The 16,945-nt window shown below is 40.4% G+C and overlaps 1 protein-coding gene across 1 annotated transcript in view; it reads left to right on the top strand.

Annotated features, from left to right (window-relative positions):
* Positions 1-1,355: 1,355 nt before the first annotated feature.
* Positions 1,356-16,945, top strand: part of COL6A5 (collagen type VI alpha 5 chain) — a 118,020-nt gene continuing 102,430 nt past the window's right edge. The window contains exons 1-4 of the mRNA XM_082392852.1: positions 1,356-3,799; positions 4,715-5,305; positions 8,765-9,397; positions 14,446-15,006. Of these exons, the coding sequence (XP_082248978.1) occupies positions 3,733-3,799; positions 4,715-5,305; positions 8,765-9,397; positions 14,446-15,006 (1,852 nt within the window). The 5' untranslated portion in view covers positions 1,356-3,732. The remainder of the gene's footprint in view (positions 3,800-4,714; positions 5,306-8,764; positions 9,398-14,445; positions 15,007-16,945) is intronic.

Genomic DNA, 16,945 nt, shown 5'->3' with positions numbered 1-16,945 from the left:
CATAATGTAATGTCTCTTCTTTGTCTCTTGTTTTAAAGTCTATTTTGTCTGATATAAGTATTGCTACCCCAGCTTTCTTTTCATTTCCATTTGCATGGAATACCTTTTCCGTCACCTCACTTTCAGTCTGTGTGTGCCTTTAGATCTGAAGTGAGTCTCTTGTAGTCAGCATATATGTGGCTCTTGTTTTTTAATCCATCCAGCTACTCTACATCTTTAGATTAGATCATTTATTCCATTTACATTTAAAATAATTATTGATAGCTATGTACTTATTGCCATTTTGTTAACTGTTCAGGGATTGTATCCGTAGTTCTTCTTTGTTCCTTTCTTCTGCTTTTGCTCTCTTCCCTGGTGATTTGATGACTTTATTTAGTATTATGTTTTGATTCCCTTTTTTTGTGTATGTGTGTATCTATTATAGATTTTTGGTTTGTGAGGTTTATATATAGCAATATATATACTATGAGGTTTATATATAGCAATATATATGTAGTTATATATATATTTTTTAATATTATAGATATATATATATATATTTCAAGTTGATGATCTCTTAAGTTCGAACACATTGTAACTGCCCTGCCTTTTTACTCCCCCAACCACACATTTAATGGTTTGACATCATATTTTACATCTTTTTGTTTTGTGTATCCCTTACCTACTTATTGTGGATATAGATAATATTATTACTTTTGTCTTTTAACCTTCCTACTAGCTTTATAAGTGGTTGATCTATTACCTTTACTTATATTTGCCTTTACAATGAGATTTTTTCCTTTCGTAATTTTTATGTTTCTCGTTGTGGTATTTTCTTTTCTACTGATACTTCGAGATGTCCCTTTAACACTTCTTGTAAAGTTGTTTTAGAGGTGCTGAACTGTTTTAGCTTTCACTTATCTGCAAAACTCTTGATCTGTCATTCAAATCTTAATTATATCCTTGCCGGGTAGAGTGTTCTTGGTTGTAGGTTTTTTCTTTCATCACTTTAAATATATTGTGCCACTCCCTTGTGGTTTGCATAGTTTCTGCTGAAAAGTCAGCTGATAGTCTATGGGAGTTCCCTTGTATGTAACTAACTGCTTTTTCCTTGCTTCTTTTAATATTCTCTCTTTATCTTTAATTTTTTCAATTTTAATTACAATGTGTCTTTGTGTGGATCTCTTTGGGTTCATCTAGTTTTAGACTCTCTGTGCTTCCTAGATCTGTTTGTCTGTTTCCTTTCCTAGTTTAGGGAAGTTTTCAGCTATTATTTATTCAAATAAGTTATCTGTCCCTTTCTCCCTCTCTTTTCCTTTGGAACTTCTATGATACAAATATTAGTATGTGTGATGTTGTCACAGAGATCCCTAAAACTAGCCTCATTTTTTTAAAATTCTTTTTTCTTCTTTCTTTTCAGCTTGTGTGATTTCTACCACTGTCTTCCAATTTGCTGATCTGTTCCTCTGGAAGATCATATCTACTGTTGATTCCTTTTAGTGTATTTTTTATTTCAGTTATTTTATTCTTCTCTTTGGTTCTTCTTTACATTTTCTAATTCTTTGTTAAAATTCTTGCTGTGTTCATTCATTCTTCTGTGAGTTCATTGAGCATCTTTATGATCATTACCTTGAACTCTTTATCAAGTAGACTGCTTATGTCTCTTCACTTAGTTCTTCTTCTTGGGTTTTATCTTGTTGCTTCATTTGGAACATATTTTTCTGTCATTTATTTTGTTTAATTCTTTGTCTTTATTTCTATATATTAGGTAGGTCAGTTACATTTTTGATATTGGAGAAGTGGTCTTATGTAGGAGATGTCTTATGGGGCCCAACAGCACACTTCCTTCTGGTCACCAGAGCTATGTGCTCTATGGGTGCCCCCTATGTGGGCTGCATGTGTCCTTCTGTTGTGATGGGGCTTACTACTGGCCACACTGGTAAGAAGGGCTGGACTCCAGGCCAGTTGGTTGCCAGGCTCTGCCTCATGCTGTTGGGCAGGGCTGGGTCCCCAGTGGCTGCTTGTGGAGCCTATGGTGTCCAGGGGCTGGTGCTGGCCTGCTGGTGGATAGAGGCAGGTCACAGGTGGCTGGCTGCAGGGCCCCTGGGCCTGGGCCTGGTGTTGACTGGCTGGTGAATGTGTAAGTCCCCTGGCACTAATAGGCTAGAGGGAGGAATCTAAAATGGCAGTAACTAGTACCAGTGTCCTTGTGGTAGAATGAACTTCCTAAAATCGCTGCTGCTGGGATACAAATACTGTTAATATACTAAAACACATTGAATTGTCCACTTTAAAGGGTAAATTTTGTAGAATGTGAATTATATCTCAATAATAAAATTAATGAATAAGTAAAATATATGATATATTAGAATATGATGAGTATAGATCTGAAAGTCATTGCTAACATGATTCAGCCAATAACTACTGGGGATCCTCGATTTCCTCCTTAGCAAAATAAGGATTTAGTCTAAATAATCTATAGGGTGACTTCCAAATCTAGTTTCCAGTGATTCCCTCAGTCTTCCCGCATGATTAGCAATTTCAAAGTAACCGCTGGAAAGGTCACTTCTAGAATAAAATACAGTCCTTATACCTTTGGTATCTCATTGAAGGCATCTCTATTTTTGAGTATTGGTTATTTTATCTATTTCCCTATTAATAGAGAACAACTTTGACTTGGTGGAATTTCTGTAAGATTGTAAATTCCCATGAAATTTTCTGATTGTGTGCTCATGGAGAGAAATACTGAAGTTAAAGTAATTTATAAAACTGAGTATAACCAGAAATGAGGGAACAGTTCTTACAAGGGTTTAATGAAGAAAGAAACATGGGTAGCTGTTGGTTTTTTTTTTTTTTTTTTTAAATACATCTTAATATAGGTTTTTTTGGCTTTGGGTTTTTCTTTTTCTTTTTCTTTTTAACCCCACATTTGTTTATTTATTTATTTTATTTTGGCTGTGTTGGGTCTTCGTTTCTGTGCGAGGGCTTTCTCTAGTTGTGGCAAGCGGGGGCCACTCTTCATCGCAGTGCGCGGGTGTCTCACTATCGTGGCCTCTCTTGTTGCGGAGCACAGGCTCCAGATGCGCAGGCTCAGTAGTTGTGGCTCACGGGCCTAGTTGCTCCGTGGCATGTGGGATCTTCCCAGACCAGGGCTCGAAACCGTGTCCCCTGCATTGGCAGGCAGATTCTCAACCACTGCGCCACCAGGGAAGCCCTAGCTGTTGGATTTTTGAGCCAAGTTGTGAACATATAAAATAGTCATTGTTGACATGAAAATAGATGGTCAAGAGTAGTGACTACATAAGTTCTGAGTCCAAAGATTTTATATAAACCTCATGGCACAGTGGTTAAGAGCTTGGGCTCTGCGATCACCTTGTCTGGGTTAGGATGATGGATCCACCACTTACCAAGTCACCTGTGCCTGTTTCCTTATCTGTCACGTGGGTATAGTAGTTGTACCTCCCAGTAAGATGGTTGTGAGGGTTAAATAAGATGATGCTTAAAAAGCACTGAGAAAAGTATCTGAGCCATGGTAAGGACTCAGCAAACATTAGCATTATCTATTTTCAACAAATACTCAAACTCTTGATGAATGTTTTAAACACAACTGGCATTGTTGACAAATACAGTGTGTACAGTGTACTGTGCTCTAAACCAACTTTCCCAGTAGTTATTTCTTGTTAGATAATGAGATTTTTTATATTGTAAATAACATTTTTTACAGAATAAAAGCAAGAAAACGTCACTAACAAAATGAAGATTCTGCTAATTGTATTTGTTCTCATCCTTTGGACTGAAACACTGACATATCAGAGCCCAGGTACCAGTACATTTTATGTTTATTATTATTAGGAAAATAAATATTTTATGTCTCAACAAATCTTTATTTTAATAAATAGAAACAAGGAATTTATTTCTTTACTAAAAAAACAAAGCAGGCAGCATTTATTTGTAGTTGGCGATATATTATATCAAGCAAATGCAAGCTCTCAAAGATGATGGGAAGTCATGGGCAAAAGGCATGAATTATGCTACACCTGGCTAGAAAAACTTTAATTATTCATTGATTTGCTGAAGTCCTGATGTTCCATGTCTGTATGAACAGAGTCAACCCATACGTTTTGTGGGTCAGTTTGCACCTTGGCTTTAATAAATGAAAGAAAAGGAAAAAAGGAACACCACAGAGGAAATTTTATATATATATAATAAGTAATATAAAAGCTTTCATATTCCATACATGCATATATGGAATATGAAAGCTAGGTTTTTCTACTCTTCTGTAATTACTAAAAACATCATTCAAAGAAGTATTTTTAACCCTGCACTGTGCTACCCTAGGAATCCTAGTGAATTTCAGGGTCATTTTGAAAGAAATGTCCTGCTTAGTTAAACATTTACCAGCAGATCACTAACTGGGTGGGTGGAGGTGGCTGACCATGACTGCTAAAGTCAATGCTCCTGGTGCCTCCCCTTGTCCAGACTCTCTTTATGAGGCAGGTACACACTCCCCCACCCACAGCTGCTGTGAATATTGCCTGCAATGGCAATGGCTCATGACTCTACCCCACTTTCTCAGGACAATTGCCCTTGGCTTTCCCAGAGCCACCTTACCCGTAACCCTCCACTCCTTCTCTCCAGTTCTTGGGAGAAGTCTGCAGCTGATGACTGACTGATAGGTGGGTACAAAAACTGTCCCTCTTGACCCAAAGGGTTTGTTGTCATTTTATTTTGATAGGGCCAGGCCCTGAGTATGCCGACGTGGTGTTTCTGGTGGATAGCTCCAATCACCTGGGAATTAAATCCTTCCCATTTGTGAAGATGTTCATCAACAAGATGATCAGCAGCCTCCCCATAGAGGACCACAAGTACCGTGTGGGCCTGGCCCAGTACAGTGATGGGCTCCACAGAGAATTCCAACTCAACACCTTCAAGAGCAGCGGCCCCATGTTGAAACACCTCAAGAAGAACGTCAGGTTCTTGGGCGGTTCCCTGCGGATTGGGAATGCTCTCCGGGAGGTGCACACGACCTACTTCTCAAACGGGAGGGACAGGAGGCAGTTTCCTCCGATTCTGGTGGTCTTGGCTTCAGCCGAGTCCGAGGATGCCATGGAAGCGGCCTCCAAGGCACTGCGCAGCGACGGGGTGAGGATCATCTCAGTGGGGATGCAGGGGACGCCTGAGGAGACTCTGAAGGCCATGGCTACAGGCCAGTTCCACTACAGCCTCCAGACGGTCCGAGACCTCAGCATGTTCTCCCAAAACATGACGCAGATTCTCAAGGATGCGGCTCAGTACAAGGAGGTAGCAGCCCACTCTCATACAGTAGGTAAGGAAGCCCTTGGTTGAAGAGGTGTCCCATCCCCATGTAGTCTGGTCCATAGAGCCATCTCCTATTATCTCTATGGTGCCACTCACCAGAAATCTCAGTATTTCATGTGGAAATGCAGAAGATCTCCTTCTCATCAACTTTCAGTCTTGATCCCCTAGGCTGAAAGGAGAGCTACTTTTACCCCCATGACTTACAGCTTCTCATTTGAAAAATGCTTTATTTATGTCTTAAGCAAGTTCTCCATGAAGACCTGAAACAGAAGACCCTTGAGTACAAGTAGCTTACTTGGGAGGTAATCCTAAAAAGCATTAGTAAAGAAAGGGTAAAGTGAGACAGGAAGCTACACATGCACTGTTGATGAACAGACGAAACAGGCCAGTACACACTCATGGGAGGTGCTCAGTAAGTGTGCTGCACTGATGAGGGGCCCCAGCCATTGTCTCCAGAGTGAGGTAGAAAGAGCTCCCGGCAAAATGGATCTTCGTGGCTGCCTCTGTGCTCTATTGTTGATGAGGGGCTATTCTGAGTAGGTGCTACCTAGTTCTAAGACTTGAGGAAGACACCTGGTTTGGTACAAAGTGCCCTGACCACAGGTCAAGAGGTCCAGACAATGCCACTAGCTGGCTGTGAACTTGAGGAAGTGATGTCATCTCTCTGAGCCTTGCATCAGCATCCTCCTTTGTAAGATATGAGAGTTGGAATGATCTTGAAATTTTTTCCTGCTCTATCATTCACCAATTCCTTGGCTATCACTATGGGTTGATTTTGCACTCAGACCAGCCTAAGCCTTAATAACAAATAGACTTCCTGAATCAGTAAGAAGTTTATTTATTTCCCTTGTAACATTATAGAGCCAGTGTTCAAGTTGACAAGTTGTCTTTCTTCTATTTAGATAATTATGTTGGTGGTGGCTCTTTCGTCTTCAAATATTACTTTCAAGGTGCCTTGGGAATTGGTATAGAGCTGGTGGAAGGGAAAAAAGATGGAACGTCACTCAAGATGTGGTTTTATGGGCTAAGCTTGGAAGAGACACACGCTACTTCTGCTCACATTTCATTAGCCAGATCTTAGTCCCATGGCCACACCTAATTGCAGGTGAGGCTGAGAAATCAGGTCTAGCCCTATGAGCAAGAAGAGGAAATGGGTTTGGGTAAGTATCTAGAAGGCTCTGTCACAGTTAGCGCTGCCCCTGAAGCATCAGGGAGTACTTTTACCTCCACTCGTCCCATCCCTCACTCTTCCTGCCTTGGGTGAAATAGCAAGTTCTTACAGCACATGTGCTTCTCTTCCCAGAGAAAAAAACTTTCCTGTGACCCTTCACCCTGTGGACCTTGGAGATCTTACAACCCTGTAGGTAGCCTGAGCTCTCCAAGACCATAGGACTTTACCACCTTCTTAGAAAGCTTTGTGTACTGATCTGTGTTTCTCTCACTCCTCCTAATTTATTTCACAGCAGTATACAGTACAACAAGGTTTTGTTTGTCAAGACCCTATCCTTGCCTTTAGAGGTTAAGAGTAAGGGCTTTGGAGTCTGGGTTCAAACACTGGCTTGGCTGCTAAAGACCTTGAGTAAGTTACTTAACCTCTGAGCTTCAGTTTCCTTACCTATAAAGTGAGGATAATAGTATCTACCTTACGATATGGGTGAGATGACTTGTATGGAGTTTGGCAGTTTACTGTCATTAATAGTAATAGCTCTTTGCAAATAAATACTGAGCTGAGTGGGCCATGCTGTAAGTTTGTTTTAGCCAACTATGTGAGGTTCAGAGTACATTGGTAGATTTATGAGAATTATTATAATTCCACAAATATTTCTGAGCTCCCACCAGGCACCAGGTACTGGAGAGTTAGAGATAGGTAAGACATGCCTTCTGGCTTCTAGAGCTCACAATCCTGTGGATAGTTCTTGGCAAGACTGAGCTTATCTCTTGGCTACACCCCCCACAGTTGTGGCTCCTCCACCTGTTCCTGGAGTGGGCATTCTGTGAATGTGGTATACTCGCCTGTGGATTCCAGATTTATACAACCAACAGCTTATCTGGCATCTTCAATAGTATCCCAAACTTAGCATGTCTGAAATGGAGCTCTTGACTTCTCCCTCCAACCTGTTCTTCCCACTACCTCCCCTATCTTGGAAAAAGATACCACCAATATCCACTCAGTTGTTCAGGCCAAAAACCCAGGAGTTTTCACCACTTCCTTTTTGTCTCCCAATACTCATATCTAATTTATCATCAAGTCCTCTCTGTTCTATCTCTAATTCATGTATCAAAACGACTCTTTTTGTTCTGTCTTACCTGCTTTATTCTTGTCCAGGAACCATTATCTCTTTCCTGGACTAGGGCAATTGTTTTTTAATGAATTTTAATGAATTCGTTACCTCCCCTCAGGAACTAGGGTGATATTTAAAAGATTTAAATAAGATCATCTGAGCCCCATATGATTGGGCCCTGCCTCCCTCTGACCTCATCCATCATTGTTCCCCTCACTCACTGGCTCCGGCTACTCTGGCTTTCTTGCTTGTTTCTATTTCTTGCTTTTCTTTCTGCCAGAATTCTTCTTCCTTTCACACAATGTGTAGTTCAATCTTTCTCTTCATCTATCTCAACCCAAATGTAATCCTTTCAGAGAGGTCTTCCCTGACTTTTTATGGCTCAGATCAGTGAGTTCTCATCCCACATCCCCAACATAGGGTAACTCAATTGAGTCACCTATTTTATTTCCTTGTTAGCATTTATTATGGTCTGAAATAGCATAATTTATTTATCTGTCCTCCCCATAGAGTGTGAGCTCCCTGAGGTCAGGTATATTTCTACTAATTTATGCCTATATTTCAGCATTTGAAAATGGTGGTGGTGATTGTGGTGGTGGTTCATACTGGTAGTGGTGGACTTGGAGGTGGTGGTGGTGATAGTGTTGGAAGTTCAGGTGGTGGAGTTGCTGAAGATGAGGGGTAGTGGTGGTAGAGGGGGTGGTGGTGGTGGTGGAGGTGATGGTGGTAGTCATACTGGTGGTGATGGTGGTCATGAAGACCATGGTGGTGGTGGAGGTGGTGGTAGAGGTGGTACAGGTGGAAGTAGTAGTGGAGGTAGAAGTAGAGGTGGTAGTGGTGAGGATGGTGGTGGTGGTGGAGATGGTTGTTGTTGGTGGTAGTAGTGGTGGTGGTAGTCATACTGGTGGTGATGGTGCTCATCAAGAACATGCTGATGGGATGTGGTAGGAAAATCGTAAGAAGTATTCTTCAGATAGAGGGAAGAGCGTTGCAAATCCTCTGAAGTCAATGGCTAATGTAAATTTTGCTGAGAATTTTTATCTTTTGTTCACTAAAAAAAATGCTAACTACATCCATCATGACTGCCTCTATTTTCACTAATGCCTTCTGACAATCTGTACAGTGCCTTTCTCACTCTGGGCCAGGGGTTTGTACTAACATTCCTACTTTTTCTCTCTCCATAGTCCCTTTCCCCAGGGCCTGTCAGAAAGATTCACTTGCCGACCTCATGTTCCTGGTGGATGAGTCTGTTGGGACCAAACAGAATCTAAGGAACCTGCAGAACTTCCTGAAGAATATCACCTTCTCCATGGATGTGAAAGACAACTGCCTGCGGCTTGGTCTTATGAGTTACAGTGACAGAGTTCAGATTTTTTCTCTTCTGAGCTCAAGCACAACCCAATCCGAATTTCAGAAGCAAATCCAGAAGCTTTCTCTGCAGGCTGGGAAATCCAATGCTGGTGCTGCCATTGAGAAGATGAGGAAAGAAGGCTTCTCAGCATCAAGTGGCAGCAGAAGGGCACAGGGAGTGCCCCAGATTGCAGTCCTGGTCACTGACAGACCATCAGATGACAAGGTGCGTGAGGCTGCACTGAATCTCCGGCTGGAGGATGTAACTGTGTTTGCCATGGGCATCCAAGGGGCCAACAAGACCCAGTTAGAAGAAATAGTGTCTTACCCTCCGGGACAGACCATCTCCATGATGAAGTCCTATGCAGACTTGGAAATTTACAGTAAGAACTTCTTGAAAAAGCTCCAGAATGAAATATGGTCCCAAATTTCAACTCATGCTGAACAAATGGAACTTGATAAAACTGGTATGTCTTAAAAAATCATTTTCATAGTATAAAAATAATATGAGCAGTTGTCTAGGGCTGAGGCAGGAGTGAAGACTTGTTTTAATTGGGTAAGGGAACTTTAGGAGTTATGAAAATGTTCTAAAACTAGATTTTGGTGATGGTTGCACAACTTTATGAATTTCCTAAAAATCATTGAATGATTGCAGTGGATGAAAGTTTTAAGCATGTAAATCATACCTCAATAAAATATAAAAAATGTTAATTATAAAATAGTTTGATAGTGTTGATGAACATAAAGAAGAAAATAAAATCACCTGTGATCTTCTTTCAGATAAAGCCATTCTAATCCTTTATTTCTCTTATCTTTTAGTCTCTTCTCTGTCTCTACACTCATGTACACACAAACACATGCATACACATTTTTAAAAAACCGATGTAACATTATGTGTATCAGTGCTGTCAAACAGAATTTTCTGTAATGATAGAAATGTTCTTTATCTTCACTGTTCAATAAGGAGGCCACTAGCCAATCATGGCTATTGAGCACTTGGAATGAGGATAATGGAACTTAAGAACTGTGTTTTAAATTTAATTTAATTTAATTTTTATTTTAATAGCTACATGCTGGTGGCTGTCATATTGGACAATGCAGGAACACACTGTTAGGTAACTTGTATCAGTTACAATTACCTCTGAGTGTGACTAACAAAAGAAAAAATAACAATGATTTCAATAGGATAAAACTATCTTTTCTTTCTGTTTCACAAATAAGTCATAAGGTAGGTATAAAGAGCTGGGTAGTACAACACAGTGTCAGGGATTCTGTCTCTTTCTAAGTTATTTTTCTGCTCTTTGTGGTCTCTATTCCCAGCATCATAATCCAAGATAACTGCTCCTGGCATTACATTCACATCCAGCAACAAGAATTATAAAAGAGAAGAAAAAGGCAGGCTTCCCCCTCTTTTTCTTCAAGGATATTCCCAGGAATTACACTCGCCATCTTTGCTTACATCCTATTGGCCAGAACTTAGTCACATGTCACTCTTCATTGTAAAAATGAGAGCTAGAAAATGTAGTCTTTACTTGGGGCAGCCAAGTACCTAGGCAAATATTGGGGACTAAATTAGTGTAGAAAAGAGAATGGATATTGGGGATAGCCAGTATGATATGCCTTACTCACTTTTCTATCAACCTTATAACATGAACTTTTGTCCATCTCCTTAAATATTTTTTGGCAATATTCTTTTTAGGTTGGGAATAATATTCCATCCTATGGATATAACATAATTTGTTTAACATATCCTAAATTGTTGGATATAGAGGTCATTGCCAATGTTTCGCTCTTATAAAAGTCTTGCAGGGATCATCATTGTACTTATATCTTTATACACAACCAAATCTGCTATAGTTTTACCAAGTTCTTTTCAAAGATGCCAGGACATACTGCCAAAAGATACTTGATGTTACTTCGAGTTTATCTAACTCTGAGATATCTGCTGACATTTCCCTGCAGATAAAGTGCTTCCAAACAATTGGAACTCAAATTTGGCAGCACTCACATGGAAAAGAATCCTCCAATGATGTTAAAGGCTAATTTTAAATTCAGATTAGTCAATTGAAAGTTTAAGGATGCAATCCTGGGCCAGCCCTTGATTTCCTCTTGCATATATACATTACAAGGCAGCAGCAAGAAACCAGTCCCCTATTACCTCCTGAGTGATACAGAAAAGAGTCTCTCAGAGTGGCAGCTGCCTTGGTCTAGTAGCAACTTTTAGGGCATAGGAGGGATTTGTAACGTGGTCTCTCTCAGAGAGTTTGAAATTATGAGACAAAAAAATATTATTGTCATTACAGAATTTCTAAATGGGAAGATATGGGACCAAGGCTAGGACAAGGGCCATCCTTATCTTCCATAAGGCCTCAGTAGGTGGCTTCTTATTAATTCAGTGGTTCTGTAATACTGGTACCTGACTTAGATTGAGTTCCTCAGATGTAGATGTCAGATAAGGATTCATGTAAAACTGATATATTAAAAATATACCCAGGAAAAACTGGAGAGTGGTAGAGAAGGGAGGATATGGGACCAGGAAGGACAGGATGATAAGCAAAGTCCCGTGGAGGGTCAATTCCACAGGACCATTCGAGAGACAGTGTGGGTTAAACTTTAGATTTGTCCTAGTCAAGGGGCAATGTAACTGGAGAATTTATATTCCAGCACACAGAAGGGAATGTACATTTCCAGACACCTCTGGCTTAATACCAAGCAAAAAGGGTTTCAACAACCCGAGAGCAGCCTACCCACCCACAGACACAGGTGCTAGCTATTGGAATGAAAGTGCTGGGAACTGGTTACACAGAAATGGTAAAGGATTTGAGGGGATACAGGCAGAGCACCAAAAGTGTTTGCTGTAAATTTATCAGGACTTCCTGAGGAGCTTGTTAATAATTCAGTGGCCCAACCCAATGACTCAGTCTCTGCGAGTAGGGCCTAGGCCACCTGGGTTTTAGAAAGGTCCCCAACAAACTCACGCTAGCAATATCTGAGAACCACTACCTCAGTGAATTTGTCATGGTCTACAGTAGGGTGGCCAGCTTTGTAGTTTCAGAATGGTCAGACACAGAGAATCAATCTCTACTGACTTAGTCTCTGCTGTATCCACCACCTTCGGCACCACTAGGTATTCAATTTATTAAATAGAACTTCATTAAAGCAAGGAAAGACTCACATTAACCAAACCAAGAGGCAATGCATAAAAAAAGATTGACGATTATCTCTGAAATGGAACTATTAGTGCCCAGGGACCTAGACATTCATGTCCTCTGAGCAACATAGTCTCTCCCTGTAGACATATAGACAAGTCAGAAGCTAAACTGTAATCAAAAGACTGCTGGAGGATGTGGAATCAGAGCAAGGGAGTTAGTTTTATGACTGAAATGTCTAGTGGTATTTAATCAGGGGAATGACTATTTTAAAATCAAATATATAGATCTACATCTCTGTCTATCTCTCTGTATAACTGTGCAGGTGAGGCCTTGTGCCAGGAGACACATTTCTCTTCAACCCTGTCCACTTTAACTTTTTAGATGGATATATTCTGTAATTACACTGTCCAATATAATAGCTACTAGACACATGGGACTGTTAAGCACCTGAAATGTGGCTTTTGCAACTGAGGAGCTGACTTTTAAATTTTATTTAATTTTAATCAGTTTAAGTTCACATTTTAATAGCAACATGTGACTCATAGCTCCAGGCAGGGTTGGATGGGTATTGCCATTGTTACCCCCGGATTCGAATTTTTCTCTTCCTCATTACTGACCACCATTCTTCTTTATTACATATATAAGACAATTCATTCTGGTTGCTGTCAAGTTTTTGTGGCCTGGCATCACCCCTGTCTTTTGCAGATAACTGCTTACCTTTGCCCTAATACTTTTTTTTAAAAATAAATTTATTTATTTATTTTTGGCTGTGTTGGGTCTTCGTTGCTGCACGCGGGCTTTCTCTAGTTGCAGGGAGCGAGGGCTACTCTTCGTTGCGGTGCATGAGCTTCTCATTGCAGTGGCTTCTCTTGCTGCGGAGCATGGGCTCTAGGTGCACAGGCTTCAGTAATTGTGGCTCGTGAGCTCTAGAGTGCAGGCTCAGTAGTTGTGGTGCACGGGCTTAGTTGCTTAGCCGCATGTGGGATCTTCCCGGACCAGGGCTCGAACCCGTGTCCCCTGCATTGACAGGCGGATTCTTAACCACTGTGCCACCAGGGTAGTCCCTGCCCTAATACTTTATATGTAGGTTTCATAGTTTAATTCTCAGAGTCAAACTTATTTCCAGTATTTCTGATTTCTTAAGGACCAACTCCTCATAGCCTGAAGTAGTGTCAATAGCCATATATTGCCAACAAGCTATCAAGAAAGAAAATATTTCTGAAATGACTAAATTGTCCTGTATTTTAAAGACCTTTTCACATACTCAACCAGGTAATTGTGCACATAACTAAATTTTAAAGGTATGCTTTTCCTTCTACCCAATTTCAATAATGGCTAAATAGAGTTGTAAATGGACTATTAGGAAAGTTAAAGCACTTTTTCAGAGAAGCTGTTCAACAAAGGAAGGAACATTGAGAGCTCCTTTATTTACAATTTTCTGTTGAAATCCTGTGATATAGCAGGTCTACCGGGCAGAAGCAGAAAACTAGGCAATGTCTCGCCCTCATGGAGCTGACATTCTGTGACAGGAGACAGGCTGTGTTCATGAACAAATGAATAGGTAATTTCAGAAAGTAATGGGCATCATAAGGAAAATAGACAGGTTAATAGAATAGACAATGATTGATGTGCTTTAGCTGGAAGGGAAGCCCTTCTAAAGAACGGACATTTGAATTGGCATGTCCAGGAGGTAAGAAGGAACCAGCCATGAAGATTTTGGGGGAAGAATATTCCAGGAAAGAGGGCAGGTGCAAAAGCCCTGGGGCACATTTAGAGTACAGGAGAAGCCCAGTGTCGCTGGAACACAGTGAGGAAGATGAAGAATTGCTGGAAATAGGGTCAGAGAGAAAAGAAGGGGGAAAGATCAGGCTGATTTTTTATTTTTAAATTCTAAATACAATGATCAATCATTTAAGCAGAAGAGTAATATGATCTGTTTCTAGTTTTAAATACATTATTCTAGTTGCTCTGGGCAAAAGAGGTTATTGGGGACGTAAGAACAGAAAGTCATTTATCCCATCCCATTTCTCAGGAAATGATAAGGCATAAACGAAAAAGCCAGGTGTCAATACCAGAAAAATGATTTTAACTAAAAACCTGGAGACTTGGGAATCTCGTCCTTACTCTGTAATTCACTGGCTGTGTGACCTCAGGCAAACCACTAGGCCTCATTCAGTTTCAATTTCCTCAGAAGGTTGTGGTAAATTTCAGAGAAAATGGGTATGAATGTGTGCAGCGAAGTGTCCAGGCTCCGTGCAAACCTGAAGTGTCCTCATCCTCCTCTCCAAACCCTCCTGCAATGTTCTCTCCAGATTCTCTATAGTTAACAGAGAATGCAATTTCTGCTTTCCATTTTTCTGCAGGCTGTGTAGATACAAAAGAGGCTGATCTCTATTTCCTCATTGATGGCTCAAGCAGCATTCAGAATAAACACTTTGAGCAAATCAAGGAATTTATGTTGGCGGTGATAGAGATGTTTAGCATCGGCCCAGACAAAGTCCGAGTTGGAGCTGTGCAGTATTCCCACGAGAAGGAAGTGGAATTTGATATCAATGACTATACTAATGATGTGGCATTGAGAAAGGCTGTTTCTAACATCAAGCAACTTGGAGGCAACACTCTTACTGGGGCAGCCCTGGATTTCATTCTGCCACTAATAAGGAAGGGAAGGAAGCAGAGGATGAACGAGGTACCCTGTTACCTCATTGTGTTGACTGATGGGATGTCCATGGATGGTGTCCTGGAACCTGCTGAGAGACTAAGGGCTGAACACATCACCATCCACGTGGTCGGCATTGGTGAGGCTAACAGAACACAACTGCAACAAATTGCTGGGGCAGAGGAAAGGGTTAACTTTGGACAGAACTTTGATTCTTTAAAAAGCATCAAAAATGAAGTTGTTCGCAGCATCTGCACTGAGAAAGGTAAGCAAAAGAAAAAGGTTTTATTCTCTGTACTTCGTTGGTTGCTTCAGGCGGACTAATAGGCCGAAACAAGGAATGACGTGACCAGTTGTCTGGCTCACATTTTGCTAACTTCCTGTATAACTGTGGAGGGATTCAACCCCTCACTTTAAGCCAATTGCCAAGGTTGGAGAATCCCTCTATAGACAGCTGCCCTAAGGCCATCTCGAAAGCCATAAGTGTGAAGGTTGCTAAGAATGTCGTTGCTCTGACAAAGCCCACTGCTGTGGAGGATAAGAAACTTTATAGTGTGTGTGTGTGTGTGTACACACTAATTCAGGCAGATGAGGACAGTGGAAAGAAAATGGGCTCTGGCTTTAAGTAGATTAGGGTTCAACTCACTTCACTGCTTGAACCTTGAACTTCCTTGTCTAGAAAATGAGGATAATACCTACATCAGAGTATCCGTATAGGTTTAGCATAATAAACACCAACCATTATTTCTCTATTATGAATGCATACCTAGGACATATGTAACCCTTGCTTATTTTTATTTATAACAGAAACACGTATCTGCATTTTTGTTCTGACTAAAAATTAAGTAACAGAAGTAAGGAAGAACAGTGTGCAAATTCCTGCACCTGATTGTTATTTCTCTTATTAGTAATAGCCACTTATCTAAAAAAAAGATACAAATGAACTTATTTACAAAACAGAAATAGACCCACAGACATAGAAAACAAACTTATGGTTACCAAGGGGAAAAGGGGGGGAGGGATAATTTAGGAGGTTAGGTTTAACACATACACACTACTATATATAAAATAAACAACAAGAACCTACTACTGTATAGCACAGGGGACTGTACTCAATATTTTGTAATAACCTATAAGGGAAAAGAATCTGAAAAATTATATATATATACATATCTGAATCACTGTGCTGTACACCTGAAACTAACATGACATTATTAATCAACTATACTTCAATAAAATTTTAAAAAATAATAATAGCCACTTACTAATTGAAGGTGGTGTGTGCTAACTGTGAGTATTAGCACCTGAAAATATTGTCTGCCAAGAGTCATGTTACTTACTGATTAAGATAAAGGATGATGGAGTCAAAGCATCAAAGTTCACAACCCAGATTTATCAATTATTGGCTGTGGACCTTGAATGGGTTACTTACTGTCTACCTGCCTTTGTCCCATATGTGTAGGCTTATTGTGAAGCTTAAAGGTACTAATGCATGCAGGGCACTTAGAAGAGGGCTTAGCCCATGGTAAGTGCTACATAAAATGTGGCTATTTTAAAAGTTGGTCAAGGTGTTCACTGATGTGGAAGGGAAAAGAATTCTCACTTACTTGAACTTACAAAAGTGAAAATGTGTTAGAATTTTTTTGGAGTCACTAAAATCCAAAGAAAACTAAACCAGCAAATAAGTAGCATTAACAGCAAAATCCTAAATCACAACTTTATTGATTTTTTTCTTCCTGTCATGGACAGTAGTAGAGTAGAGTCTTCAGGATGTCTTAGAATGAGTGTAAGAGTACAGGTTCCCTGACGTTTCCTGGAGTTGATGCCAAGGAAAGTAAAAGAGTTTCAGGAAACCTAAAATAGATTGTACTTCAGGTCTTCTCAAGGGAGAAAGTCATGGACCAATCTGAAGAAAGACAATACGTTTTTTGTTGATCAGGTAGTTGCAGTTCAGGTGCCAAAACCCTGGCACACCTGAGGGAGGAGACAAACTGTGGACAAGGAAATGAGCCATAATATGGTGAATAGAGAGGCAGGAAAACTAAGGACCCTATGCTGGAGGGCCTGGAAACCACTGACTGGTCTCAGAGCACATGTGGATGGAGTGACACTGTGTATTGGTTCAGGGGCAAGTTAAGTGGTTCTAGCAAAAAGACCCTAAACTACATAACATAGAATATTGTTTCTCTTTTGTGCAATAGTCC

Source organism: Balaenoptera borealis (genome assembly GCF_965194805.1).
Source record: "Balaenoptera borealis genome assembly, chromosome: 5".
NCBI classification, from domain to species: domain Eukaryota; kingdom Metazoa; phylum Chordata; class Mammalia; order Artiodactyla; family Balaenopteridae; genus Balaenoptera; species Balaenoptera borealis.
This window is presented reverse-complemented; position numbering and strand designations above follow the sequence as displayed.